Source organism: Sycon ciliatum, chromosome 4 (assembly GCF_964019385.1).
Source record: "Sycon ciliatum chromosome 4, ocSycCili1.1, whole genome shotgun sequence".
NCBI classification, from domain to species: domain Eukaryota; kingdom Metazoa; phylum Porifera; class Calcarea; order Leucosolenida; family Sycettidae; genus Sycon; species Sycon ciliatum.
This window is the reverse complement of record NC_088646.1, coordinates 39295215-39320951: the sequence shown is the minus strand read 5'-3', so window position 1 is coordinate 39320951 and position 25737 is coordinate 39295215. Positions and strand designations below refer to the sequence as shown.

Below are 25737 nucleotides of genomic sequence, written 5' to 3'. Positions count from 1 at the left end.
AAACTTGACATACAGAACTTTGGTATTAAATTGTTGTTACTTGGTCATGTGTGCTTCACAACACATAGGGTATGGCTTGCTGAAGTTTCGTGACCGCTACGTCTTTGCCGTGCACCTGGTCTATGCGTTACTCCGCGGCCGTCCCGTTGTTGTCCTTGGCAAGACTGAAAGGTATGTTGTTATGGTTACCCTCTGTGTTTGTGTGTGTGTGTGCGTGTGTGTGCGCACGCGCGTGTGTGTGTGTGTGTGTGTGCGTGTGTACATTGGGGGGTCAATTCACATGGCTTCGCCAGTTGTGTGGATTAGACAGGTATCTGGCGCTTGTCTTGATCTGTTTCAATCAGAATCAGATCCGCTATCGTTGCTATAAAGAGAAGATCTGTGAGTGCTCATCCAGTGCATTTGCAGATTTGCGTGCTTCTCTTGCGACGGGATACGCGTATACTTGGTACATGGTACATGGTACATACATGGTACATGGTACATACATGGTACATGGTGTGTGTACTCACTGTTGTTGCACTGTTCAGGTTGGAAGGGTTTTTATTCTTCTGCTTTCAGCGGATGGGTGTCTCAGTTTAGGCTTGTGCCCTTCCTCTTTGCACATTCACTGAGAAACCAGGATTCATTTTGTGGTGCTGCTTCTAAATGTACTGTCTTTCTTCTGATGTCATGTGTGTGTGTGTGTGTGTGTGTGTGTGTGTGTGTGTGTGTGTGTGTGTTTGCAGGGATGTTGTGTCAATGGTCAGAACTCTCAGTGTGTTTGTACCGGGACACTCCAGGTTTGTGCCAGTCACTGCTGCCTCTGGCTTGGTTTCTTTGTTGTCGTCTTTGTTGATGGTGTTGTGAGATGTGATGATGAAGGGTGTTGTTAGATGTGATGATGAATGGTTGTGAGATGTGATGGTGAATGAGCAATGGTGGTTGACCAGAGAAGAAGCGATGCAGTTGAGTGCAAGGATAATATCTTCTTCGTCATGTTTTCCATATTGTTTGCGATTATTGCAGCGCTGCTAACAGTTTGTAACAGTTTGCAGTTCTGTGTTCATTTTATTCATCTCTCTCTCTCTCTCTCTCTCTCTCTCTCTCTCTCTCTCTCTCTCTCTCGTTTGCAGTCAGCATCAAATCATTGAGTGGTTTGCCGAGCCACTGAACATTTCGCACTTGTCCAGGTGAGTGTCTGTTCACACAACCTTCTCCTGCCATGACTTTTGCAAGTATTGCCAATGTGTGTGTCGCTAAGGAAAGGTGTCTCTCACGACCTTTCAACCACACTGATTGTTAATCTTACATTCTCTGCAATAATAGTGTCTCCCTTTACTGCCCAGCTGCACCCACAACGAAACATGTGTTGCCTGCCTTTTATGTTCAAATCGTTTTGCTTTGGTTTTCGCCGGGTGATTTTGGGTGGGACTTCTTATGCAACCTCATGCCCAGTACCGTACCTTGTGACTTTCTTTTCCCTTCTGTTGTGCAGAATCAAGTTGATTGGGATTCGCAAGGGAAGACTCTCCATGGTGCCTCAGTCTGTGAAGGTATGGGCAGTTTGTTATTGTTTATTTGTTGCTAGCTTTTTTGAAGGGATTTTCGAAAAGCATAAAATGTGTAATGGGGGAGGGGATGATATCTGTGTGCCGGTGTATGCCATTTGTTGTATGGAGATGAGCACATTCTCTCTCTCTCTCTCTCTCTCTCTCTCTCTCTCTCTCTCTCTCTCTCTCTCTCTCTCTCTCTCTCTCTCTCTCTCTCTCTCTCTCTCTCTCTCTCTCGTCCATCTACCTACCGCGTAAAGTCGTGTATAAAAGCCGCAGCTTATGGGGAAACTTTGCAGGCTTCTATGTGAGACAGGCTTCTATCCAAGACAGGTATTTCTATGTATGTCAACACTAAAACAAGGCTTACGTGCCCACAGTGCATCTCGAAAAACCAGACTTGTATTCAAAACAGGATGAGACAGACACTACGGTATATGATCTGCCTATCTTGCCTTCTCTTTCTCACATCTGCAGCCATACGTGTCTATTCTGGACTATGATACGAGTACGCTCACGACTCCGCCATACAAGGTTTGTCTCAGACTCAGTTTTTGTGTGTGTGGGGGGGGGTGTGGGTGGGTGTGGGTGGGTGGGTGTGGGTGGGTGGGTGGGTGTGGGTGTGGGTGGGTGTGCCGCCATGATGGTGCATGTAGTACTTTCTGACGATCCTGGACAAGTCGCTATTCTTTGTGTCTTCGATGTACACCGCCAGTACATCCAATACAGTCTTGCTGTGGATGTCTTGATCAAGGTGTTACTGAACGCTGCATCGACTTGTTTTTCACCGCACCTGTGTGTGTTATGTGTGTTATTTGTGTGTTGTGTCAACAGGGTAATTTTGTCAGCAATATTGTCCACAGGCAGAAGAAGTGGATGGTACGTAAATAATGCACTAAATACTCTAATTTCAGAAATATTAGGTGCTCAATATTTTCGGTATGAGGGCAAAAGGCCAGCTTAGATGAACAGAAAATTTAGGTACAGAGAAGCAGTTTCCTATTGGATTATTGCTCATGTTGCAACTGTTGTGTGTTCATGTGTTGTGTTCATGTGTGTTATGTGTGTTATGTGTATTATATATGTTTTACTGGCTAGGATGACCGGTCCTATCTTGCGCACATCCATAGGTAAGCAGTTGAAACTGGCCATGGCCTGCTTATTGTGATTGGGGGGGGGGGGGGGGGGGGGAATAGCAGGTAGGTAGGTGTGTGTGTGTGTGTGTGTGTGTGTGTGTGTCACAGTAGCCGAGGCTGGTTGGTACAGTAACTCCAATTTCACTTCAAGGTACCAGTACATCTAGTGTCTGCTTCTATCAAAGCAGCATGCTGTCTATACTGCTTACCCCGGCAAGTGTAGGGTGTGCATAGGTAACTGTCTTGGCCGTTTTATGCCGATGTACTCCGTGTGGTGTAGACCAGGTGTGCATTGGTGGTCGATTCACATGGCTTCGCCAGTTGTGTGGATTGGACAGTTATCTGGCGCAAGTCTTGATCTGTCTCATTCAGATCTTGTTCGCTATCGTTGCTATAAGAGAAAATCTGTGGGTACACATCCAGTGCATTTGCAGATTTGCGTGCTTCTCTTGCGACGGGCGTATACATGGTAGTACATGGTGTGTGTGTGTGTGTGTGTGTGCGCACCGAAGCAATTGCTGTTCGGCGAGCTGCCTGCCCCCCGTCCTCGTCATGGCCCGAAGAAGAGGTGGCGAGATGTGGTGTCGACTGACCTGGCGGACCTCGGCGTGACCACCTGGCTTGAGAGTTGCCAAGATCGTCCCGGCTGGAGACGAGTTGCGAGTAGCACTCCACCGCCACGGCCCGCTCCTGATCCTCTTCTATGTGTCTGTGGACGCCCGTTTCGTCGACCAGGAGACCTGAAACGACATGCCAAGTTCTGCGCTCGTGTCCTCACTTGAACTTTCCGACATTCGCTATCATTGCGTACGCAATGGGCAAGATCAAGGTCAAGGTGTGTGTGTGTGTGAGAGAGAGAGAGAGAGAGAGAGAGAGAGAGAGAGAGAGAGAGAGAGAGAGAGAGAGAGAGAGAGAGAGAGAGAGAGAGAGAGCTTTTGGTATGTTATCTGTGCTTGGCACTGAGTATGATTGCTATTTGCTATCTCCACGTGGTTATCTGTGTTCTCTGTATTCTGTGTGTTCAGTGTGTTTCTGCAAATGGGCTGTAAGGCCTTTCTCTACTTCCACAACTTCTGTCTCAACATTCCACTTCATCGTCGTGAACGGTATGTTCCAGTTCTCCCTGTTGACCACTGCCACAGAATGCTTTGTCCAGCTGTTGCCATTAAAACCTGACCCACGTTATCGAGGCTATTACCACCTCAATGCATACAATAGCACCAGGATTATAGGAATTGGGGCTATTCATTCATTTGTATTCGCATGTGCAATCTTGTGACTGTTTTATGTACATGGGTGTACATATCAATGAGCGTTTGTTGTTTTGGTTTGGTCGTGTGTGTTGCAGGAATAGCCGCACTGGAGTTGCTCCCTTGCCAGACTCCTCCGAGCGCTTTGCGCAGTCGAGAACGGTAATTGCACTCGTACTATTGTTACTAAGCATTGTGCCTCCACTATCACCGTTACTGCTACTGCTGCTGTTGGTACCGTCACTCTGAGCACCCTTGCTGCATGTGGGCAAGAGTACATAACCAAGAGTATGCAACTCCTACCTTGAGCTGCGATGGGTTCACCCACGGCGGAATTTTTTTTATTGCGTCATTCTTTGGCAGAAGTATGATGAAGTGGGTATGCTTTCCCGCGCTTGTTTTGTAGTTACGGTGAGAGTTCGTCAGGTTCAAGACACATCGATCTATTGTCCGTTGTTCTGCTTCGACTACCGTAGCTGTAATGTACAATTTTTTTGTACTTTGATCCCTGGCTAGTAGTGGCTACGCATGATTGCATCAGTGAGCCAAACCGCCGCCAAAGACTGATGTCATAAAAACATTCCGCCGTGGGCTGAGGGATCGTCGAGTTGCACACTCTTGGTTATGTACTCTTGATGTGAGCTGTCCAACAGGCCACACCAAAACCCTGGTTTCTAGGCCTGTCCGTCATGGAAATCATTCCTTTTTGCAAGTTTATTTTGGAAAGTTGTTGGCTGTTCTGTGCTGACACTGTGTGTGTTGTTCTGCGCAGACCAAGAGCGGCTTTCTGACTCACTTGGGTATTTCCGAGTGTGACCGGCACATCATTGAAGTAAGTCTTCTTGCCTTCACCATGCCTCAGTCTTGCCTTCACCCTGCCTCAGTCTTGCCTCCACCATGCCTCAGTCTTGCCTCCACCCTGCCTCAGTCTTGCCTTCACCCTGCCTTGCTTGATTACTGTGGAATGTACATCATGCCGTGTATGCTGCCACACTGTGTGTGCACAACGACTGTGTGCCACTGGAGGTTGCTGTCTGCTCAATACTACTGTATGTTCGCATGCGCCAGTAGAGAGGTTCCGCATACCGTAATTACGTTAGTAAAAAACGTAGTCGATCTACGGAAAGTCTTACGGAAACTGCATGCGGATCTGTGTTCTGCCATACGGAGTTTCAAATCACGTAGCTGCCCTTGGCAACTCCGAACGCGGCAGTGTGCGGCCGGATCGACCTGGGGAGAGAGTCATCAATTTGTACCCCAATCCACTTACGGAGCACCTACGTTTATCAAAGACCTAGCTACGTACTCTACGTAGACAACTTTCCGTAAGTGGAGTGCAAACTCGCGAATTCACGGGTTTTCCGTCCACTAACGTAAAGTTGCTCAACTTTACGTAGTGCGGAACCTCTATTATTCACGTAAGTTCTCGTGTCCACTGTGTTGTACGTTTGTGCCGTGCAGTACTTTGTCGACGTTGTCAAAATGCAGCAGATGGACCAGTTCCGGCACTCAAACAATATGGATGGTGACGGTAAGCTTTGCATGTCTGATGTAGTTCTGCTACTCTATGTTCATGGTAAGACGATGAGGTATGGGCTATGACTGGTTGACTGAAATTGCGTTAGGTTGTGTTTACATGAGGCGCTTCAACTTTTAACCCGCCATGAACTTGACGCGGGTTGAAATTTCAACCATCCCCTGGGGGGGGGGGGGGGGGGGGTTGAAATCGTACTACCGTACTTCTGTGCATACCTCCCGCCTGGTTTGAACAGCCCTGCCCAGCACATTTCACCCGAAATTATTCTCGTGACCATACAGGATTCCAGAAGTGGACTTTTGGCGGCATATCAGTAATTGACCCGGGTCAACGGTCTTCATGTAAGCACCCACCTATTTTTTCGTCGTACAGACTTTCAACCCGGGCTGAACTCGACCCGGGTTGAAAATTCTCATGTGAACACAGCCTTAGATTGTACATGTACTTGTACTGTCTGTCACTTTATACGCAACCTTCAACTGGTTGGTAGGGCAACTGGTTACATGAGGACTGTATGGCGACAATTTTTGTGAACACACTTGTCAGTTTTCACACCTTTTAGACCTTATTATTCTGTGTAGCCTTCCCAAGGGTGCCCTGTCTTCCATAGGCTTTGTATGTATGGTACACAGTACTGCCAAATAATTTTCGCCCAAAATCGGATACCCTTCACCGCCAAGGCTGGCCACATGGTGCAAATTTTCTCCTCGGCAATTTTTTTACAGAGAATTCAAAATATCGCCTAAAACACCGTGAAAATTCGCTTCGTTGCCATGGTAACCCCCGGAGTTGTCATGAATTTTGTAATGATGAGTGTGGTCGCACACTGACTCTGTACAGACTGTCAACGTACATGCCATCCAGCCTGATCCAGGCATGTTACTTTGCACTTCCACAGCCAAGCGCTAGCCTTTTTAGAAGCAAATGTACAGTGAGTTGTGCCTTCAGTTGCGCTGAAAAGGGAAAGTACAGGACTTCTGCATAGGAAAGTAATGTCACTAATGATCTCCGACATTTTGGCTGCTTTTCGGACGTTTCCCTTTTCGGACCGGTTTTCGGAAGAGCCTTCAAAAATCGGACACTGTCCGAAAAATCGGACGGTTTGGCAGCACTGGGTACATGTGTGTCCGCTTCATATACCGGCTGTGTGTCTATGCTTGTGTGCGTACGCATGTTTGTTGCTTTTTTGATTTGTCCGCTTGCAGACTACCCGCCCACCATTCGCCTGGACCACAGCAAGTGCAGCGTATACCAAGGACGCCGGCCAGTCGGCAGGTTCTCCTAAGGTGGTGGTAGGTTGCTGCTGCTGCTCCTGCTGTCGTCCCTAGCCTAGCGTAGCCGCTCACATCACTGGGCTCAACTAGCTGGTCATGTGACGAGCACGTTTGGCTGCATGGATAGGGGCATTCCCTTCCCAGTCTTGACGTGTACTGATGGACTTGCCGCATTCGTAGCACACGACTTGCATTATCACGAAAATTCCCCTTGACCAGTTTCTGCAGCGCATGCACTGAACTGCACTGCATCATGATTTATGACACGCACCATTCTCAAATGCACACGTTATTGGATTCTACTCTTTTTTATCTTGTCATCCAAATTCACTTGACTAGTTCTCCAAAATTCATTGTGCCATGCTATTAACGGAGATTTCCTGTGAGAATTTTGAACATTTAGAATATGCAGGCAGAGCATGCATCTTGCCTATCCCATACTGAGAAGATTCTACTGACCAGGGAACGTTACACCCTACGAAATACACAGTACATGCATGCAGATGTCCATGCATACATGCTTGCACTGAAGTCATGACATTTCCTACAGCGACCACTTCGTTTCCTTATGAGGACTTATTTGATTATTTTTATTCTCTGTTCTGGCTTTTTCTCAGCGTTGTGAGTGGCATTGTTTGCCAGTTTGTCCATACGTTGTGTTCGGCTCATCTGTTATGTAATCTACATGTATCTCTTCATCTGCTCCTTGTATAAGTAATCTCTATTTTATTGTTCATCCAACAGGCTATTTCCTATTTACTCGTCTTTTACTTCCCTTCTGCCGTGCATCCCTCTTGCACTCTCAGCTGGCAAACTTCTGTAAGTTATGCGTGAATGGCTGGTTCCATTTCATTGCTTTGTCATTACTATGTTTCGTATTATAGAGTGATTTTCAATTTGCAACTATCATGGCCGCGCTTCTTGTGTGTGTGCGTACGTGCACCAGTATTGGTTCAGAGAAGTGGATGGACGACCATGCACTAGGATTACTTCGAAGTAGAATCTTGACCCTAGTAACAGTCACCTGACTTGTAATGACAGCATATTACTACTCCGATAATACATGTATTATTACTACTCCCTGGTGTCCAATATAAGGAGCATCCAGAATTCTTCTCTCGAGTTGAACAGATACACAGCAAACTCGGTTTACACTTGTATGCCAACCTCGCCATGCTGTATGTGGATTGGCCAACTAGCGCAATGGCGGTCAATTTGTAGGCGGTAGGTTCTGAACCAGATGATATAAATCATTGCACGAATGGTACGCACAATACTTATCTATCTGCCTATTATTGGTCACAGGGAGAGAGTAATAGCAAGAGTACATAACCCCCCAGAGTGTGCAACGCCTGATCCAGCTCTGCATAGGGTCTTGGTCGAGCGGAATCGGATCTTTGCGTCATAATACCGTACACATCTGAGGGGAACCCGGGGAGTCGCGGGTACTCTTGGATCAAAAACAATGGTGCCCTGCCTTGCGCTGGTGTGAAGTGTACGCATGACATCAGAAGATCCGATTCCGCTCGACCAAGACCCTACACAGAGCTGGATCGGCGTTGCACACTCTGGGGGGTTATGTACTCTTGGTAATAGCAAGCCTTAAAAATTAGCAGCCTAACGACAGCAGTACGAGTACTCAAGCATGGCAGTTTACGACGTTAAGACAATCCTAGTGACAATTAGCTGTCCAGCGCTCTGCACAAAGCTACGATGATCTACACCCGCAGCAGCAGGCCAGATCTACTCGGCAAAAAGCTCACTGTCTCGTGCTTTCTTTTGCCCGTATAAAAAGAGAGGTTCACTGACTAAAGTCATCAAGAAAAGGCGTAAGAATGTGCTCAATCCTCAGTGTACATGTAACAACACCTAAATCGAAGATGGAGGTAGTCCAGTCTATATACCAGATGGATTTTTCTACTGAAGTATAATCATATAATCACAGTCACATCAACTTGTTCTATGACATAGAGTACATGTACATCACAGTTATACGTATGTGCCTGTGCTAGTACAGATCTAGTATCTACATAGTACTACTTCGAAGTACATATCAAGAATCTGACTCAACTGTTCTTACTACTTTTTAGATGTCCAAGTTCTAAGAAGGGTACAATACGCAGCACATACACAGCCGATTCGTCGCATTCCCGTTCCAGGTAATCACCATTAGCTTCCACCAGAGCAGCTTGTTGCGACTTGTCCTCTTCACCCGTCACCTTGCTTTGGCTTAGCGTTGCTCTACCACAGCCATGCTGCTGCTGTTGCTGCTGCTGCTGCTGCTGGGATGGCTCTACTGTAGTCTGTTTGGCTCGTTGAGCTGCTCGCCTAGCTGCTTCTCGCTTACGTCCCTCCTCTCTTCGCCGCTGCGTTTCCTCTTCCGTCTCCAGAGCACGCCGATTGGCCTCCCTTCGGCGGGCCTTCTCTCGCCTCCGCCGTGCTTTCTCAGGGGTTTCCTTGGCTCGTCTGAGGGCAGTCATCATGCGATGGTGCTCCCGCCGAATCTGCCCTACCGGTTCCAGCCTGGCCTCCGCTGCATGCCGCGTTGCGACTCGGAGGCACTTCTGTCCCTGAGTGCCGGCAGCGGCTAATCGCTCTGCCTTCAAGGCATACACCATATTACTGCACTCCCTCTCCATGTCTATGTCCATGCGGCTGACACTATCACATGTCTGGATGTCTTCACCGCTCGGTGGTGCCAGTGGATCCCATTGCTGTTGTCTCATGACTCTCGGCAAGGCGCTCGTGTACATGCACCAGTCCTGCTGGAGAGTGGAGCATTCTTCATTTCACCACCGATCACTGCGGCCGGGATCACAATCTACAACAGACAAAGTAGAGACAATCAGGGCTAGTCAGTTACATTGGCGGGAATGGGTGGTGGCCGTTCACCGCCAATTCGCGGTGGACTTAGTGGCGGACTCTTGCTGGTGATGTGCACACCTGTCGTGATTAGGGAGCACTCAACAGACTCATGTTTCATGATGGTGCCAGGAGTCGGGCACAGACAGTCCCATACCTTTTGTCACGCACAGTCACACAGCAATGTTCAGCAACTAGTCATTTCAAGACATTTTCACGCTCCAGAATGCAGCGTTGGCCAAACTACAATGAGATCTATGCTCATGGATAATGCCAGCGGGCGCCGTACAGCCTTAGCACTACCAACACCGGGCGTTTAAAAAACACTCGAACGCGGCGCTGCTTCCTTCATAGCGGTGAATTCCCTGGCCAGTAATCTAGCTGTGGCTATTTTGGTTATATTCATACAAGCCACGCACTGGGAGGCGTTCTGACACACATCTACCAAGATCCACACGCCAGACGCGTGCACACACCGTCGACGCTGCATACCGTAACTGTTCGTGTGCACGGGCATAAGGACCATGTACGACACACTGGTGCAGGGGTTTCGCTCATCCTTCCCATGCCCAGGAATCGAGGACATCTGGGAGTCGTAATTTTTACACTCCCGTGATGTGATGTTTGGCCTGAGCGAAGCACAAGAAGCAGCCTTCTGCCAAAAAATCTGAAAAAACAGTTTTTATCCTTGATGTACGCTTTGTAGCAAGTCAAAAGTCAGACGCTGTTTGGAGCAGATACGCTGAAATCGACTGTTTATTGTATGTACAGTCAGACCTCGCTTATCCGGTCCTCGTTTATCCGGATCCCTCGCCATCCGGAAGAAAATAGTTGGTTACAAATGTACAGCATATGCCATGCTTACATACAGTATGTGTGTTCGATTATCCGGTTCCCTCGCCTATCCGGATATTTTTGTGGAAAACGGATGTGTGCGGTTATGCGAGGTCTGACTGTACTCAGGTACGCAACCTCGCTCCCATTTTTGCTGTTTTTGGCGGAAAGGATGCAACTCTGTACCTCTTTCTGTGCCGCTGACTACCCCAGCAGCGCTCCATGAACCTTCCAAGTAACGTTGGAAGGCCGTTGGTTAGCGTTGCCGAGCAGTGCTCAAGCTCACTTCCTTGCCGTAGAATGTCTCAGTACTTCTTGTCAGTCTGGTGGCGTGTACACGTCTGACTGTTCAAAATCTGGTTTAGTTTGTGGACTCTAACGCATAACTTGTGCCTTACCGCTTTCCATGTTTCAATTAAATATTTGTATACTAGTGGTGCAAGTGCTTAAATATTATGTACATAGTCCATTTTCAGCCGGGATTTACATATTTTCGCGATTCGCATACTAGTAATTTTATGCAAAACATTGTACATGTACCGTGAATGTCATGTACTAACTAGTATTTGGGTTGCAGTACAAGTAGTGTAGTCACTTTTCTCAGGGCGCGAAGACCGGCTCCACTGCATACTAGCTGTTATAATAAGTTGACAATGGAATGGCAACACGAATGTTTCAGAGAACTGAGTTTCTTGACACTATGTACTAGCCGCTTACCACACAACACAATGATGTTAGTTCTAGCGGCTATGCACAAAGGCAAGAACTTACTTTGCCAATGCATCATGACACAAGACTATCTTTCACGTGCTTACCCAGAATCCATGCACACGCTAGCTGGGCCCTGCTGCTGGAGATACCAATAATAGGGTGTTCAGTCACGTGACATGTGATTTCTTATTCTTTGGATTTTGGCACCAAATTTTTTTTTATTCGAAAGCTCTAGGTTTCAGGAGGATCTTGGTGAAGTTTCAGCGAAAAACAAGCAAAAGTGGCCGCGCAGTGGCCCGTTGAAGTTTTCGCCCATTCACACTATGTACACACATATTTAGTATGCGGCCAGTGGCACACACCAGCATTTCTGCCATCCAAACCCAAAAAACAAAGTTGCTCAGATCACTTAGCTTTTTCGCAGGCATGGCACTAATAACAGAAAAGTAAATGCTGTGAAGTCAATTTTCCATTTTTGCTACCAACTTTCAAATTTCCCCCTTAGCAACCACCATAGCAACTGTACAAAAGTCAATGTGTTACCTCCCAAAAAACTAAGTTTCTCAGATCACTTAGCTTTTTCGCAGGCATGGCACTAATAACAGAAAAGTAAATGCTGTGAAGTCAATTTTCCATTTTTGCTACCAACTTTCAAATTTCCCCCTTAGCAACCACCATAGCAACTGTACAAAAGTCAATGTGTTACCTCCCAAAAAACAAAGTTGCTCAGATCACTTAGCTTTTTCGCAGGCATGGCACTAATAACAGAAAAGTAAATGCTGTGAAGTCAATTTTCCATTTTTGCAACCAACTTTCAAATTTCTCCCTTAGCAACCACCATAGCAACCATACAAAATACAATGTGTCAGTGTTGGTTACCTTGAAATGCTGCCCAATTTCGACTGTGCCGAAAGGAAAACACAAAGAAGATCACTGGAATTATGCAGCATTGCATGACAAGACAAAGAGTTCATTGCTGGAGAGACAAACAGGCATGCGCCAGGATATCAAATGCAAACAAAACCACACCCATAACAGACATTACACGCTTTAGCGGATAAGAGAATGCTCAAATTAAATTTGAGAACTTTCAGAGCACATAGAAGAGATTTATAATAGATCAAGCCGAAAAGCTCAGAGAAAGATACATCATGTCCGAATTATGGCTGAACGAGGACTCTTGCAGAGTGAATTCATCGTACAGTTCCGGTTCGCTTTTATACATCATTCATCATCAACAGCGCTCGCCACATCACTGCCAGGTTCACTGCGCTGGGGAGTCAGCTTCCTCAAGTTGGACGCCAATGTTGCAACTGGGAGAGTACGGCCAGCAGAGCTCATAAAGAACAGCTCCTTGGAAGCTTTCTGCTCCAGAACGAATTTCCGAAACTGGAGTTGTGAGCGCAATGCTGCTCTTTGACCAGTGACAGAGGAAATTGCTGCAAGCTTTTCATCGATGTTCGTCTCCTCTGTCCACAGACCATATGCCTCAATCTCCTTGGTCAACTGTTCTTTTCGTGCAATGGTGGCTTGATGCTTCTTCTCCTTTTCTGCCTGCTTTCTCTTGAGCTCTGCCAAGCGATGCTGTTGGATAGCGACCCGTCTGTCCTTGAACTGCTGACGCGCTGATGGAGCTGTTTGCCTAGCCACTTCAATCAGGTTGGACTGCTCAGCTGGTGAAAGAGACTGAAGCCATGAAGCGGTCTCGTTGTTGTTGAACAGGATCATACCTTCCAGAGCAACAGTGTCAGCATTAGGCTTCTCGCGAAGCAAACGGTCCAATTGTGCGAAGTCACGCTCACTGACAGCATTGGTCTTGCGAACCGAAGCAGTCTCAACAGCTAGGCCCGGTGCACTGTGGTACTTCCCACCCGGTAAGTGGTCCACGAGGAGACGTGCTGAGAATGAAGCTAGCGTCGAGCAGAGGTAAGCGAGGATCTCCAACGTGATAGCATCATACTTCTCCGACGGCTCCACGAGAGCTGTGAATACATCGCACAGTGTGGATACCTTTGCATCGGGAAATGGCCGTGCGCTGCCGTCAAGGAGGTCGCTTGCATCTTTCGCCCAGTCGTCAAACTTGCTACTCAATGCAGTGTAGTACTTGCCAACCTCAAGCACAGAAACATCCGGATCTTCCAGCAGACACCAGAGTGGGTTGATCACAAGCTTGGACAAGATACCAAGTGCTCGAGCACCTGCAATCAACTCTGTCTCACCCAGATCTTCTTTAACAGCACGCAAAAGTTGATTGTCTCGTACACTGACGTCAACCAAAAAATGCAGCATTTTGTTGTGGAGATAATAAATACCTGCACCATTGTGGAATACAACGTAAGATCGATTTCCCCTGTACTCATCAAGAGGCAATGGTGTGTTTGTCTCAGACAGGAAAGCATGAAAATCCGCTACGCACCCCGCTGCTTCATCACCATGCTTTTCAAAGGCTTTAGTGGTACTGTAAATAAGCCGTGCTGTGTTCCCTGTCCCCTGCCATGTCCCAGGAAGTCGCTCAGCACCAACCTTCACACCCTCACCAAAATGAGCCTTTTCCCAAACCTTTAACGCAGCTGTGCAACTATCAGCCAAGCCGACAATGTAATGCATGCCACAATAAAAACAATTTATGCGGCTCATAGACGTGCGTTCCTCCTCACTGAACCCTTCCCACCCGTCAATAATGTCTGGCAATATCTCCTTGCGATATTCTTCCACTAGCTTGTTAAAACTCTTCTGCACAATGCACCTATCGCTCATGGTGTTCTTCATGTTAGCCAGGAGTTTACTGGCAATGTTTGCATGCCCAGCCGTTGCTGCCACATCCTCAATATCGCCCAAGACTTGTTTAAATGTGTCGAACACATGCTGAGCTGTCCCGCTTTTCATTTCGACCATGCCCAAACTAAACACTTTGTCAGGAGTGGCCATTTGATAGCCCTGATAGGAAACACCCTGCTTTGATGTTCCATCACAGTGTCCAGTAGTGAACTGCTCATTTGCCAAAGAGCTTGCAACATGCAATTGTGACACCTGTCTGAGCTCAACCAACATTTGTGAAAGGGTAGCTGCACTAGGGACCTCCGAAATCTCAGCACCTGCCAGGGTCAATACAGAACGGATTACAGGACCCACATTCCAAACACCTACGTTCTTTCCTAGGAGCTCATAACAACATTGGCGTACTTCTGTGGTGTACTTTCCATCGACTTTGGAAGTGATGTGCTGCCGTGCACTGCCTACAGTTCTTTCTAGCTCCAGCTGACAAGACAGGTCCTTGACCAATTCACTGAGCTCCTTCTCCCTCTGCATGCTAACTCCAAGCTCTGCACCTAAATCACTTAGAGATGAGGTGGTGCTAGCTGACTTTGTCTTTGCATAGTTTGTCCTGCAATAAACATTATTTAGCTTGCGCTGAAGGCGCTCAACACTCTCTAAAGCACCACTCAATTCTTCTTCCACCACTTTCCTTTCCTCATCACAAACATGCACCTTTTCTTCAAGATCGTTAATTTTCTCATTTCGTCTTCGCAATTTTTTCCCAATGTTACGAACCTTGTCATGTGATGCAGACAACCGGCCCTGCATTTCACCCATTTCAATTTCAATATCTGATCCGACTGCGTCGACATTGCCCACCGTAAAAACCTCGTCTGACATTTTACTACAATTTACATCACTACCTGCGCTGCTACTCCTAGTTTTATTATCTCCACAAACAGCTGCAGTGCTCTCAGATTTTGATTCTGGGACAGAAAATTCTTCACAAATTAGGTGTGACAGAGCTTCATGACGGGAAGCCTTTAGCAACTTAGCTCTTGCTGCTTGGAGACGCCTGACTTTGGCAGTGAGGGCCTTCACGGAGCATGGTACTTCAACATCCATGATCGTTGATAGCCAAGTGTGGAGGGCTGACCAGGCTAAGCCTTCATCATTCATGAAATGGGTGAGCTCCAGAACAAGGCCATTCGTCACAGTCGACGTCTGGTCAAACTCCTCACGTTTTGACTTCAGCCTGTCCGAGCGACGACGCGATTCCTTGAATCCTACTGCTGCGGCGTTCAGCAGGAAGCACTTTGACAGACCAGCTTCACGACAGAACTCGCCAGGACATCCTGATTCGCTTCGATCACTCATCGTTGCATGGCATTGCCTGCATAAAACAAATGGTCAAAAATTTGAATTTTTGAATTTTATACAGGAATAGATGGCGCAAAAATTGAAGATTCCTTTTGAAATACTGCTCAATACGGCTGAGGTGCACGAAGACAACGATGACCTACCTTGCCAAAATCAAGGACGCGGAAGACGATGGTGCTAGTTTCCAAGTCGTGCAGTGGAGCAAACTGCCAGAAACGCGTCAGCTAAATGCTGCGACAAAACGAAAGCAACGACAACTCTGCGACAGGAAGGAGCACGGAAAAGCTGTTTGAGTCGTTGTGGAGCTGCTGCCGTACTGCAGCAGAAGACAACGACACCATCTTGCTTTGAACAGCGCGTGAGCGAGTTTTCGTGCATGACGTCAACCGACGTCAACCAGTCTTTGTTGCGTGCCATGAAGCACGTACATTTTGAGTGGGCTTGAAGTGTGGCTGAGAACCCTGCATCAGTCACGTGACTGAACACGCTACCAATAATTATTAGCTTCACAAAGTTAGTTAGTTACACATCGACAACAGCTTCTAGATCTGGCAGATAGAATCGGAGGATAGATAAGAGGATTCCTGGATGTAAATGATTCACCCACACTTTTTGCATGTCATGAACCATGTGAACCGCTTTGACGTTTGACGTGGTCTTCTCCGGCTACCTGCACGCGCACATCAATTGGCGCGGCGCGGCATCTACTTTATAGTGTGTCGAGTGCACTTGGCCTGGGCATACACCTCCCGGTCCCGGGAATCCCGGCCGGGTTGCCATCCTTCCCTGGGAGTCGTAAAAATATTGGTATAAAAACCTGATTGGAAATTTTTATTTCCATTGCTATCAGGTTCGGCCTCATTTCCTCTGTGCTGCGCTGACGAGTCCACAAAGGACGAAACAGTTCTGTCCGCAGATTGGGTATAAAAATACCAATATTTTGTTTACGACTCCCACGCCATCGGGGGGGGGGGGGGGGGATCCGGGATCGGGCCCAGGCCCAGTCGAGTCGATGCAGTCGAGCTGCACTTTGCCATGGCAATAAGATGGCGTTGCGCTTGCTTGGCACAGTCGAAGACGGCGGATTCAAGTACATGATCAGTGCGCTACTACACGTAGTATGCTAGCACCAGCGCGCGGGCCGAGTGCTGATTTGCCATTTGGCTTGCGGGTTTTGGCAAAAGGCAAAACTCGTGATGTTCGAATTTTTTTGTTGAACTATCCTCCACCTTGTCTCAGCTCTGATGAGCATCCATCAGCAATTTGCAAAGGGTGTCTTGAACCTATCCTTGCATTTTCTTAGTAGTTTTTAGCTCTCATATAAGTTATAATAATGTACGAGGGCTCGAGGAAGCGTCGCCGTTCGCCTCCACCACTAGGTGAGCAGTTCTCAACCTTCGTTTTTTCTTCGATTTTATGTATTTCTGTTCTAAAATGCATTTCACTTGCGAACAAACTTCCCTACATGGCTTGTAGTTGCTTTGTAACGGCGAGGTGTTTGTCCGAAAGTAAGAAAGTCCTCATGTTTTGGTCACTCGCAGTGCACTTACGCTCAGCGGGTATATATTGTATGGTAACGGTAGAAAAGGGTGTTGTTGCATGGCATTGTGATTTTCGGACATTTGTTTGCAGAAATATTTTCTGACGAAAATCAGACAAGACACTCAATTCATCAGCACTTCATATTTGCTGATCCGCGCAATATGTCTACAATTCTAGACCAGTGCAGCAGCCTGCTCTCTTGCAAGTTCTTCGATTACTATCCGATTCGCAGTGCCTTTGTTCTCCAGCCTGCCCTAATACCAGTATTGGAATTCATGAAAAGGAAATAGAACCCCTGCATTCGTTACTGTACCAGCAGAACCAGAATATTTGAAATTTCTTTTAATTTGTGTTCCAATGCAATGGAAACCAACTGCAGGGAGACGGAAAGGTTGAAAAAAATCGCAGGATATTTTCAAACATCGATGTATTTGGTATTTGGGGGAGGGAGCGACACTTCTGTTGACTATCCTGGATTGTTGAGTGCGATGCACAATATCACTTCTGCAATGCGATGGGCATCGAGCGAAAGTCTTTTCATCTCGCGTGAAGAATCTTCGATGCACTATGTGCGGCACATCGCAGCGAAATCCTGCAGTGCATGCACAGTCCAAAACCGTACTCAAGCCGGAGAATTTGTGTCACGTACGCCTGCCGTATAAAAAGTGATGCGTATCGTTTGTCGCAGAAATTGAACTGGGCTCAACTTCCCGCGATGCAACATGCGACAGAGCTGCGACAATCTGCGATGCAAACTTTTGCAGAAAAAAACTGGCGAACTCGTCGCAGAAGCGATATTGTGCATCGTGCTTAAGCTCATGGGCATCTCCCGGGGGGTTAGGATGCTGTCGCAACAGTTGTGCAGCTGGAGAGAACCCGTCTCAACTAAGAATATTCGAATGATTTGCACATTGCTTCAGTTCCAGTAACATAGACACTATTGTCCTGGGGATAGTGTATATCGTGCGATTTTTGGTGGTTTCCCCCAATAAATTACATTTCTGAAGCAGGCTTACATGTACACTGCGCCAAGTGCAACAAATTCTTAGAATAAACGGGGAGGAGGGAACAACTTTAGTGACCGAATGTCAATTCAGCTTGTCCTCCTCACAGTACTAAAAATGCTTTTCTCTCTTTCTCTCTCTTTCTCTCTCTCTCTCTCTCTCTCTCTCTCTCTCTCTCTCTCGCTCTCTCTCTCTCTCTCTCGCTCTCTCTCTCTCTCTCTCTCTCTCTCTCTCTCTCTCTCTCGCTCTCGCTCTCGCTCTCTCTCTCTCTCTGATTGCGGACTACTTGTACAGGAGGTTACGGTGATGAGTACAAAGTACTCGCCTTCAAGCATGTCACTCTCGATGTTCCCGTTCCGCCAGAGAAGGCTAAGCCCGAGGAACAGGTAGAGGAGAAAGCAGAAAATGCCGAAGAGGCCATGAAATCCGAAGCAGTAGAGGAAAGCACCACGGCTGAAGCAACAGAGGATGAACCTGCTGCTACTGCTACTGAGGAAAAGATGGATGCAGATGAAGCACCAAGTCAGGATGCCAAAACAGAGGAGCCTGTTACAAATGGCGATTCAGAGGCGAATGCAGAAGAATCGGCTGGCGCTGATGCCACGGCTAGCAATGATGCCCCCTCAACCGACGCCACCGAGGAAGGCAAAGAAGACACCAAGTCAGACGCTAAGCCAGAGTCTAAGTCAGAATCGAAGCCCAGATCACAATCACCAGAAAAAAAGCGACCTGTTAAGCCGTCCACAGCCGATTTCTTTTTCAATCGTCAGCACATGCCATCAGTAGTGTGTCGATTAAGTCACGAGGGCAGGGACCAGGTCAAAATCTTGGCTGTCCCAAGTGCTGCAAGCGGTGTGTTTATCCGCTGCCTCTTAGATGAATCCCAGAAACTAATGCAGCGTGCTTCCGAGTTGCAGAAGGAACTACGGTTAGGTAAGATTGTTGACTCAGCTGTGTTGCTGTGTTTCCCATGCCAATGCTTCTTGTGCTCACAGATCCTTGCAGATCCTTGGGGGCATTTCAATAGAAATTGTGAATAGTGTAGATGCAAAACGCGTTATCCATTTCATCGCTTCTCGGATGGTGGCCAAAGCGGGATTCATATTATGTGTGGTTTGTAGCTAAATCCATATTTGATCAACAATCGACCTTACGCCATTTGTACAGATCCACGAAATCCCGTAGAATCCCGTAGACCCGGTAGGGTGTTCATTGTGTGCTATGCATGCGCATTTGACCTTTTTAGCGTCATAATTCAATGACCAGCAATCGCTTTTCTAGCTTCTTCACTTTGGTTAGAGCTAATGACTAGCTAGATCTTTGTCAGAAAAAGGTTTTCGTATGAAATGCCTTCAGGCCCCATTTCTTAGTGGAAATAGCAGAAAACACAATAGGGTCCTGCACATTCAACACCCTACCGGGTCTACGGGATTTCGTGGATCTGTACAAATGGCCTAAGGGCCATTTCTGAAGTGGTTCTGGTAAGATTCTGTATGTAAAAAGTTGCCTGAAGGTGCCCCTAGACCTTTTGATTGCACTAATTTCAAAATTCAATTTCTCAACAAATTTGGTGCTTGCTGCGTTTTGCATCGCAATATGAGTAATCAGATTTCAACACAGTCACCGATATACTAAACCTCTCTCTCTCTCTCTCTCTCTCTCTCTCTCTCTCTCTCTCTCTCTCTCTCTCTCTCTCTCTCTCTCTCTCTCTCTCTCTGATCTCTGTGCTGCAAACAAACGTTCAATTTACCCCAGTCCGTTTTTCGTCCTTCCATCCACACCGTGCACCATTATCCGTGGATCTTGCCGTCAATGAGAAGAGGATTACATTTAAAGAATGACCCTCGCCAATGATGGTAATATCTGTGTGTTTCCCCTTCCTGTTCTCTCATGTTTGTGTATCTATGCAGATGACAAATTTGACTGTGATAGCTTTCATCTGGAGTTTGTCACCGGTCGCAGGCAGGCATCGCGCCCATCTCATCACCATGTCACACTACCCGTACACGCCTACTACTTGCTGCGCCTTTACTACTTCAAGGAGGTGCGGTCGCAGAGCTCGTTGAGCAGCGATGTCAGAGCTCATGTGCCCGCAGAGAACTGGGCGCGGTATTACGAGGGCCGCCGACGCTTCTTGGACGATCAGTCAACTCGCGCCCGCCATTACAACCGTGAAGATGACGACCTTGTTGCACGCTACGTCCGTAACTATGTAAGTAAGACGTCTAGGCTGGTGTGTCTAAGGTCAACAGGCTTCGTGTACTGCTCTATGTCCAGTGGACAGCGCCAGTGTATACAATAACGTTAGTCACACAACAATGACACAACCTAGTCCTTTTCTGCCGTTACTCAGAGTTTCGCGTTAAAGGAACACTAATCAGACAGCAGTTGCCTGTGTCATTGCTGTGTGAGAATTTTACTTGAGTAAAACATCTACGTAGGCGGCAGGTGCAGTGTAATCCTGTCCGCGTCAATGTACATTGTTCTGTTTCTTGTTTTAGTATGCTGAATAATGTGTGTCGTGTCGCCAAGTTGTACTTGTTAGTGTGTTGACTTGGCCACGTCGGATAACCGCAAATGGTCTCCTTTTAATCGTTTTTGTGTGTGCCTTTTTTGTTGTGCTTATCTGTGTGCGGATTTTGTTTGTTTACCATGCTAGGAGCGGGCAAAGGACAGTCAGAAGCGGAGACGAGAGGAAAAGGTGGCAGCTGAGGCCAAGGCGAAAAGAGAAGCTGAAGAGGCTGAGGCCAAAGCGAAAAAGGAGGCAGCTGAGGCCGAGGCCAAGGCTGAAGCCGACGCGAAAGCAGCAGAAGAAGCTGAAAAGGCTGCTGAATCTGGAGCCACAGAAGAAGAGACTGCTGAGAAAACAGCAGACGGTGCAGAGTCAGAAACTGCTGCAGAGGACAAGTCGCAAGATGGAGAGACAGAGAAAGCGACTGAAACCAGCGAAGAGCCAGCTGCCGACGCAGAGGAAACCAGCACTTGTAGTGACAAGCCCGCCGCCGCTGAATCATCCTCCGAGGCAACTGAAGAGACAGAAGCTGCTGCAATGGACACATCTACAACTGCAGCAGCAGAGCCAGAGGAGAGCGTAGAGGAGGAGCTTGAAGCACTGGAGATCCTTTATGTAGAGGGCGAGAACTTCAAAGTCGCGAAAACTAACTATCCACTGGGGGAAATTGTCACATCTGTTGTGAATGGTTTGCATTTGGATGTCGCCTTTGACCCGGAAGGACAAGGAATCCCAAGCTGTGTAAGTAGATACTGCAACTTTTGGGACCTTTCTGTGGTTGTATTGCACATGTAAGTAAGTGCCCCTTGAGGAAACATAGCTCTATGAATTGTGGTCCTGCTTGTTCCAATGCTCTTGTTACCAGTATCAGTTGTTGTTTTTTACTTTCATTCACCATACTTCTTTCCCTGGCATGATGTTGTATAATGTCCACAGATCATTAGCGGCTTTGCGTTTTACAGGCAGGTTTGGGCAATGCCAGCACCGACCGAAAGAACAATGTCAAATTGTAAATTATATGGAGAGTGTTTTTTTTATTGAGCTGGCACATTACTAGGGTGTACACATAACATCTTGGCTTGTCAGCGGCTAGGGAGTCGTTTGCCAGCTGGGCTTGGGGCTCGTGGGGCGGCTCACCACTGGCAGAGTCTGGCTGTCTCTCTGTGCCATTTACAATCCGTACCGATCACTATGAACGTTAGAGTTGATGGGTGCTACTCGAATGTACACAGCCGTTGGTACTGCTTTGAACGCTGCCATGGCATGATGTTCTGATTATGTACCTCACCAGTCTGGTGCTTGACTGTGTGTCCTTTGCTACATTGCATTCTGGCTGCAGACGATAACTGTGCGTGACTTCCCGGCCATGCGCGACGCCACCGCAGAACAGATTGCGGAGATGCTGGTTGCCCTGGAGAAATGGTGCGACCAACTGAACTTCAACTCCGTGTGCACTCTGCTCATGTACCCGACCAACAACCAGGTACGTATCATTGTGGACATTGCCAGCTTCCTGCACCGCATTGACACCATCTGGATCCCGAAGTGGGCCAAGGCATGGCGCGAATGCAAGGACTCGCGCCTTTCGACGAGTTTGCGTGCAATCGGTGACAGCTCCGACATGCTGGACACCTCCGAGCCAGCTGCTATCCGCCTCGCAGAGTGGAGCGAATATTGATGTCTACATAGTGGTGGTGGTGGAGCTGCTGACGCTATCAATCCAGCCTAGCCGTGAGTTGCAGCATTATTATACTGCAATTTGTATTTGTTTTTGTGATTGCTACGCGCAACGCAACATGACCCTGGTGCTCGCTTAGCTCTTCTTCTCTCTCCTGTTCAATTATCTTTTTCCTGTGCTCGTACATTCTGGACGTTGCAACTGTGCAGCTATGTGTCTCGGCACTGGTGATCGCAGTCGTCTCGTGTATGTGCGCGCGTGTTTCTCTAGGTTTCAACATGCGAGTCTATTCATGTCCGTCGTGTGTGCATGTGCACTTGCATGTGTGCGTATGTAACCGTATGTGTATGTACATGTGCTACGCATGCCTGCAGTCTGTGTATCTTGATATGCTGCTTTTGCCGTGACGGTAATTATTTGATTTCACTATGCTGCCCTGGCTTGTTTGTGCATGCCGTGTTCTGTCAGTGTTTGTCAGTGTTCTCTGTCTGGGTGGCATGTGGCCGGGCCTGTGTACTGGATTACATGTGCTCTTAGTGGCTGCATTGCAAGCCTTGGTGTATGAATGGTCATGTCCGGCCGTTTTTCTGTCGTGACTGTTGTCTCACTCTGCATAGTCTGCATTCCTTGTTCTGTTTCCAGCTAGTGGTGCTTGTGCAGATGCAGTACATCTGTTTTTGTTCTTTTGGTGTGTACACCGTATGTGGCCACTGTGTGCGACGATGCATGCAAGCGCATAGCAGTTGCGTGCTGCCAAGGGCCATTCCTCTGCTTGGCGATCACCCATGGTCAGCCTTGGGGCCCCAGCCTGTGCCCGCCAGCGCTCCAGTAACTGTTATGTGTGTGTGCTGCAGTCACACAGCATATCGTGTGCTGAATATGAACTGTATATTCTTGGTCTTGTCCGTATGTCAATCACAAGCACTACTCCCTTGCGTCTTGCCTTTGTGCATTTGTCTGTCCAGCTCAGAGCTGGCAGACTATCTCACATCTTGATACCATGATCGTGTATTGAATTAACATTCATGATTTGTCGTCCAGCTTGCTGGTATGCCTGCTTCTTGCTTGTGCATGTCTGTGCATGTGTGTTTGCGGTTGTGGCTGTTTCGACCGACCCCCCCTATCGGTCTCTCTCTCTCTCTTGCTGGGATCAGGCCAGCCGGGAGGCAAAAGTGCAAACAGTCTGTTGCTGGAATGATCCGCAGCCCTACTATGCTTGCAGTGTCTGAGTGCATGGCCAAAACCAAGAGTACATAACCCCCAAGAGTGTGCCACTCGACTATGGGTGGTGTCCCGACAGAATTTCAAGTTGACGTCATTTTTATGATGCAATGCGCACTGTACACGGATTGTCAGACGAATCCGGAACCTGTGGTAGACCAAAGCCCATCTGATCCTGTACAAATCATTGCAAAGAAAAACGTTACGTGTGATGCGTTGACACCCGTACACCTGTTGTAAGGTCATGTTCGATTGGTAGGGATCGGGATCCAGATCTCAGATCCGTCAGATTCTTCAGAGTCAACTGGACACTTTTTTGGGCCTTGACTGTTGCCATGTTGACGAAGTAATAAAAAGTCGTGCTCACCGCGCCAGTTGTACGAAAAGTCAACAAGCTCGATTTTTACCCGCCATATACGCACAAAGGTCACATTTGGATCCGGATTCGACCAATCGAATTCCGCGAAAGGGTGGGAATCCGGTGGATCGGGATCCCGATCCTACCAATCGAACATGCCCTAAAATACTAAATCACTGGTGCAAGGAGCATTGCATCATAAATAAGGACGTCAACTTGAAATTCTGTCGGGACAGCAGGGTACATGTACGTGGGAGTTGCACACTCTTGGGGGGTTATGTACTCTTGCTAAAACTGTATAGGGGTTCTGCGTGGGCGTCTGGGCTAGGGACTATAGGATGCACTCGAACCAGGATTTGAGTACGCCCCCCCCCCCCCCCCCCCAAAAAAAACACTACAATGTCATCTCTTTGTCTGTCAAATCCTATAGGATTTTTCCCAATTTTTGGGAAAGAGTAGATCATACCTTACAAAGTAAAGTTCTTTCTTCAAAAACCTGTTGGAGTCTGCATTCCGTGTTTATCAGAGATGATGCCTAGCGCCTGCCAAGTTTCACCAGCACAAGGGCTTTACTTTTTCTGTAACAGGCCTTCCTGTGCAAGAGTGTCCAGAATTTTCAAAATCCTATTATAGGATTTGGCCTCTTCAAAAATTGGTTTTGTTCTTCCCAGTTTCCCCTGCCAATAAAAACAATAGTTGGCAATATTCAAGCCTAGATATAGCCCATGTGGAGCTAACAATAACATTCTATGCATCTATGGCTAAAGAAGAAGCACCTCCTAGGCTAGTACCAAAAGAGTATTCCACAATTAATATGTGTACATACTTGAACACAACTGATTTAGTAAATGCCCCAAACATGTAGTGTCTTTAGTTCATATTGATCTGCGAGCACTTTACAACACTACTTCAATGCTAGGATGGTGCTAATATTCATCTATTCCACTCCTTGTCTATTTCTACCACTTGTAATTGCAATTCATCAGCAATAATTGCACACAGATACCTTTCCTGGAGGTCTTAGCCAGTGAGTGACCTCTATTCATTCATTTTAAATTAGGAGAGGCATTGTGGGAAAGATCAAAATGCATCTTCAATAACATTGCTTCACACATCGACCATTTTTGAGGCGGCAAATGCGTCTTGAAGTCACGGCTAATCCTATATATGGGATTAACTGGCGACAGACAAAGAGATAGGTGAATCCTGTTCTAGGTTGTACCAACCAAATGCACCCCAATACCAGACACCAATGCAGAATGATCTGCACTCTCTCCATCATCAGATAATCTTGGTGCACCGGCACCAGGGAGTTGTATAGACCTGTACGACTTCCTGGCCGACACAACACTGACAGCACACCACAATCTGTGTATCGGATCCAGTGCTTCATTTGTTCACTACATTCAGCCTGTACGGTACACGTCATCACGCACGGTTCCTGATTACCCTGACTGACTGCCCCTGGCCTGTGCTCACTGCTGTCCATGCAGTGGGGACTAACAAACAGTGCAGACAGAGCGGAGGATAACAACGACTACTGCCATCAAAGTAGGAAAGCCGACCATGCACTGAATAACTTTCATACGAGGCAAGGCTAACTGACACTAAACTGCACCGCAGGAGGAGAGCTACTGGGTCATTCCACACGATGACAGAACAGACCGCGCACAGCCTTAGCGCTATGACCACTACTTGATGTCAAAAGAAGGCGCTGTTAGTCACGGTTACAAAGGAAGGTGAGACCGTGACCGTGAATGTAACTTTGTAACACCAAACTACTAGTAGTATACTGAGCTAACACGGTCACAGAACGGAACTCAACGTTGGTACCATGAATAACACGAGTTAGAGCCGCGCCATTTAAGAGCCGCGCCATTTAAGAGCCGCGCCATTTAAGAGCCGCGCCATTTAAGAGGATGCCCCCCCCCCCCCCCCCCCAGACACACATACATAATACACAATACAAATACTACACAGCAATGAAGCAAACAAATCTCTTTCCGCTGTTACTCGCAGTTTCGTGTGAACACACGCATCAGACAGCAATACACAATACATGCTACAAACATCCCGGTATTACCGGCATCACAGCAACCACGCGATCGGTGTGCTTTGTACTGCACTCTTACACAATGCTGTTTCATTC

General features: G+C 47.4%; 3 protein-coding genes and 1 long non-coding RNA gene across 5 annotated transcripts in view; 2 read left to right on the top strand and 2 right to left on the bottom strand.

The window, feature by feature from the left end:
- The window catches only part of LOC135816099 (uncharacterized), a 28674-nt gene extending 21038 nt beyond the window's left edge, over nt 1–7636 (top strand). The window contains exons 21-32 of one of the 2 annotated variants that reach the window (XM_065329470.1): nt 69–171; nt 729–782; nt 1116–1172; nt 1478–1535; nt 2010–2066; nt 2367–2411; nt 2631–2662; nt 3694–3774; nt 4017–4080; nt 4691–4750; nt 5380–5449; nt 6661–7636. In XM_065329470.1, coding sequence (XP_065185542.1) covers nt 69–171; nt 729–782; nt 1116–1172; nt 1478–1535; nt 2010–2066; nt 2367–2411; nt 2631–2662; nt 3694–3774; nt 4017–4080; nt 4691–4750; nt 5380–5449; nt 6661–6740 — 761 coding nt within the window. In that variant the 3' untranslated portion in view covers nt 6741–7636. The other variant, XM_065329469.1, reaches the window with a different exon arrangement.
- Nucleotides 7637–7873: 237 nt separating this feature from the next.
- LOC135816101 (uncharacterized) lies at nt 7874–11292 on the bottom strand. Its single transcript, XR_010553354.1, has 2 exons — nt 11241–11292; nt 7874–9550 (listed from the first exon to the last, which is right to left on the bottom strand). It is a non-coding gene; the product is annotated as an uncharacterized LOC135816101 (long non-coding RNA).
- A 700-nt stretch (nt 11293–11992) lies between these two features.
- Nucleotides 11993–15758, bottom strand: LOC135816100 (uncharacterized). The gene is made up of 2 exons (XM_065329471.1): nt 15417–15758; nt 11993–15286 (listed from the first exon to the last, which is right to left on the bottom strand). Exon 2 carries the CDS (start codon nt 15268–15270, stop codon nt 12361–12363), a length of 2910 nt encoding a protein of 969 aa, XP_065185543.1. The 5' UTR covers nt 15271–15286; nt 15417–15758; the 3' UTR covers nt 11993–12360.
- A 705-nt stretch (nt 15759–16463) lies between these two features.
- LOC135816098 (plectin-like) lies at nt 16464–23049 on the top strand. The gene is made up of 5 exons (XM_065329468.1): nt 16464–16652; nt 18114–18752; nt 19730–20031; nt 20479–21072; nt 21671–23049. The coding sequence occupies exons 1-5, from the start codon at nt 16607–16609 to the stop codon at nt 22007–22009; spliced, it is 1920 nt and encodes a 639-aa protein (XP_065185540.1). The 5' UTR covers nt 16464–16606; the 3' UTR covers nt 22010–23049.
- Nucleotides 23050–25737: the final 2688 nt, after the last annotated feature.

Coding starts and splice junctions, on each gene's coding strand:
- LOC135816098 (XM_065329468.1), top strand. CDS start 16,607: ATGTACGAGGGCTCGAGGAAGCGTCGCCGTTCGCCTCCACCACTAG. Junction 18,753..19,729: donor GCAGAAGGAACTACGGTTAG/GTAAGATTGTTG, acceptor GTATCTATGCAG/ATGACAAATTTGACTGTGAT. Junction 21,073..21,670: donor GACAAGGAATCCCAAGCTGT/GTAAGTAGATAC, acceptor TTCTGGCTGCAG/ACGATAACTGTGCGTGACTT.
- LOC135816100 (XM_065329471.1), bottom strand. CDS start 15,270: ATGAGTGATCGAAGCGAATCAGGATGTCCTGGCGAGTTCTGTCGTGAA.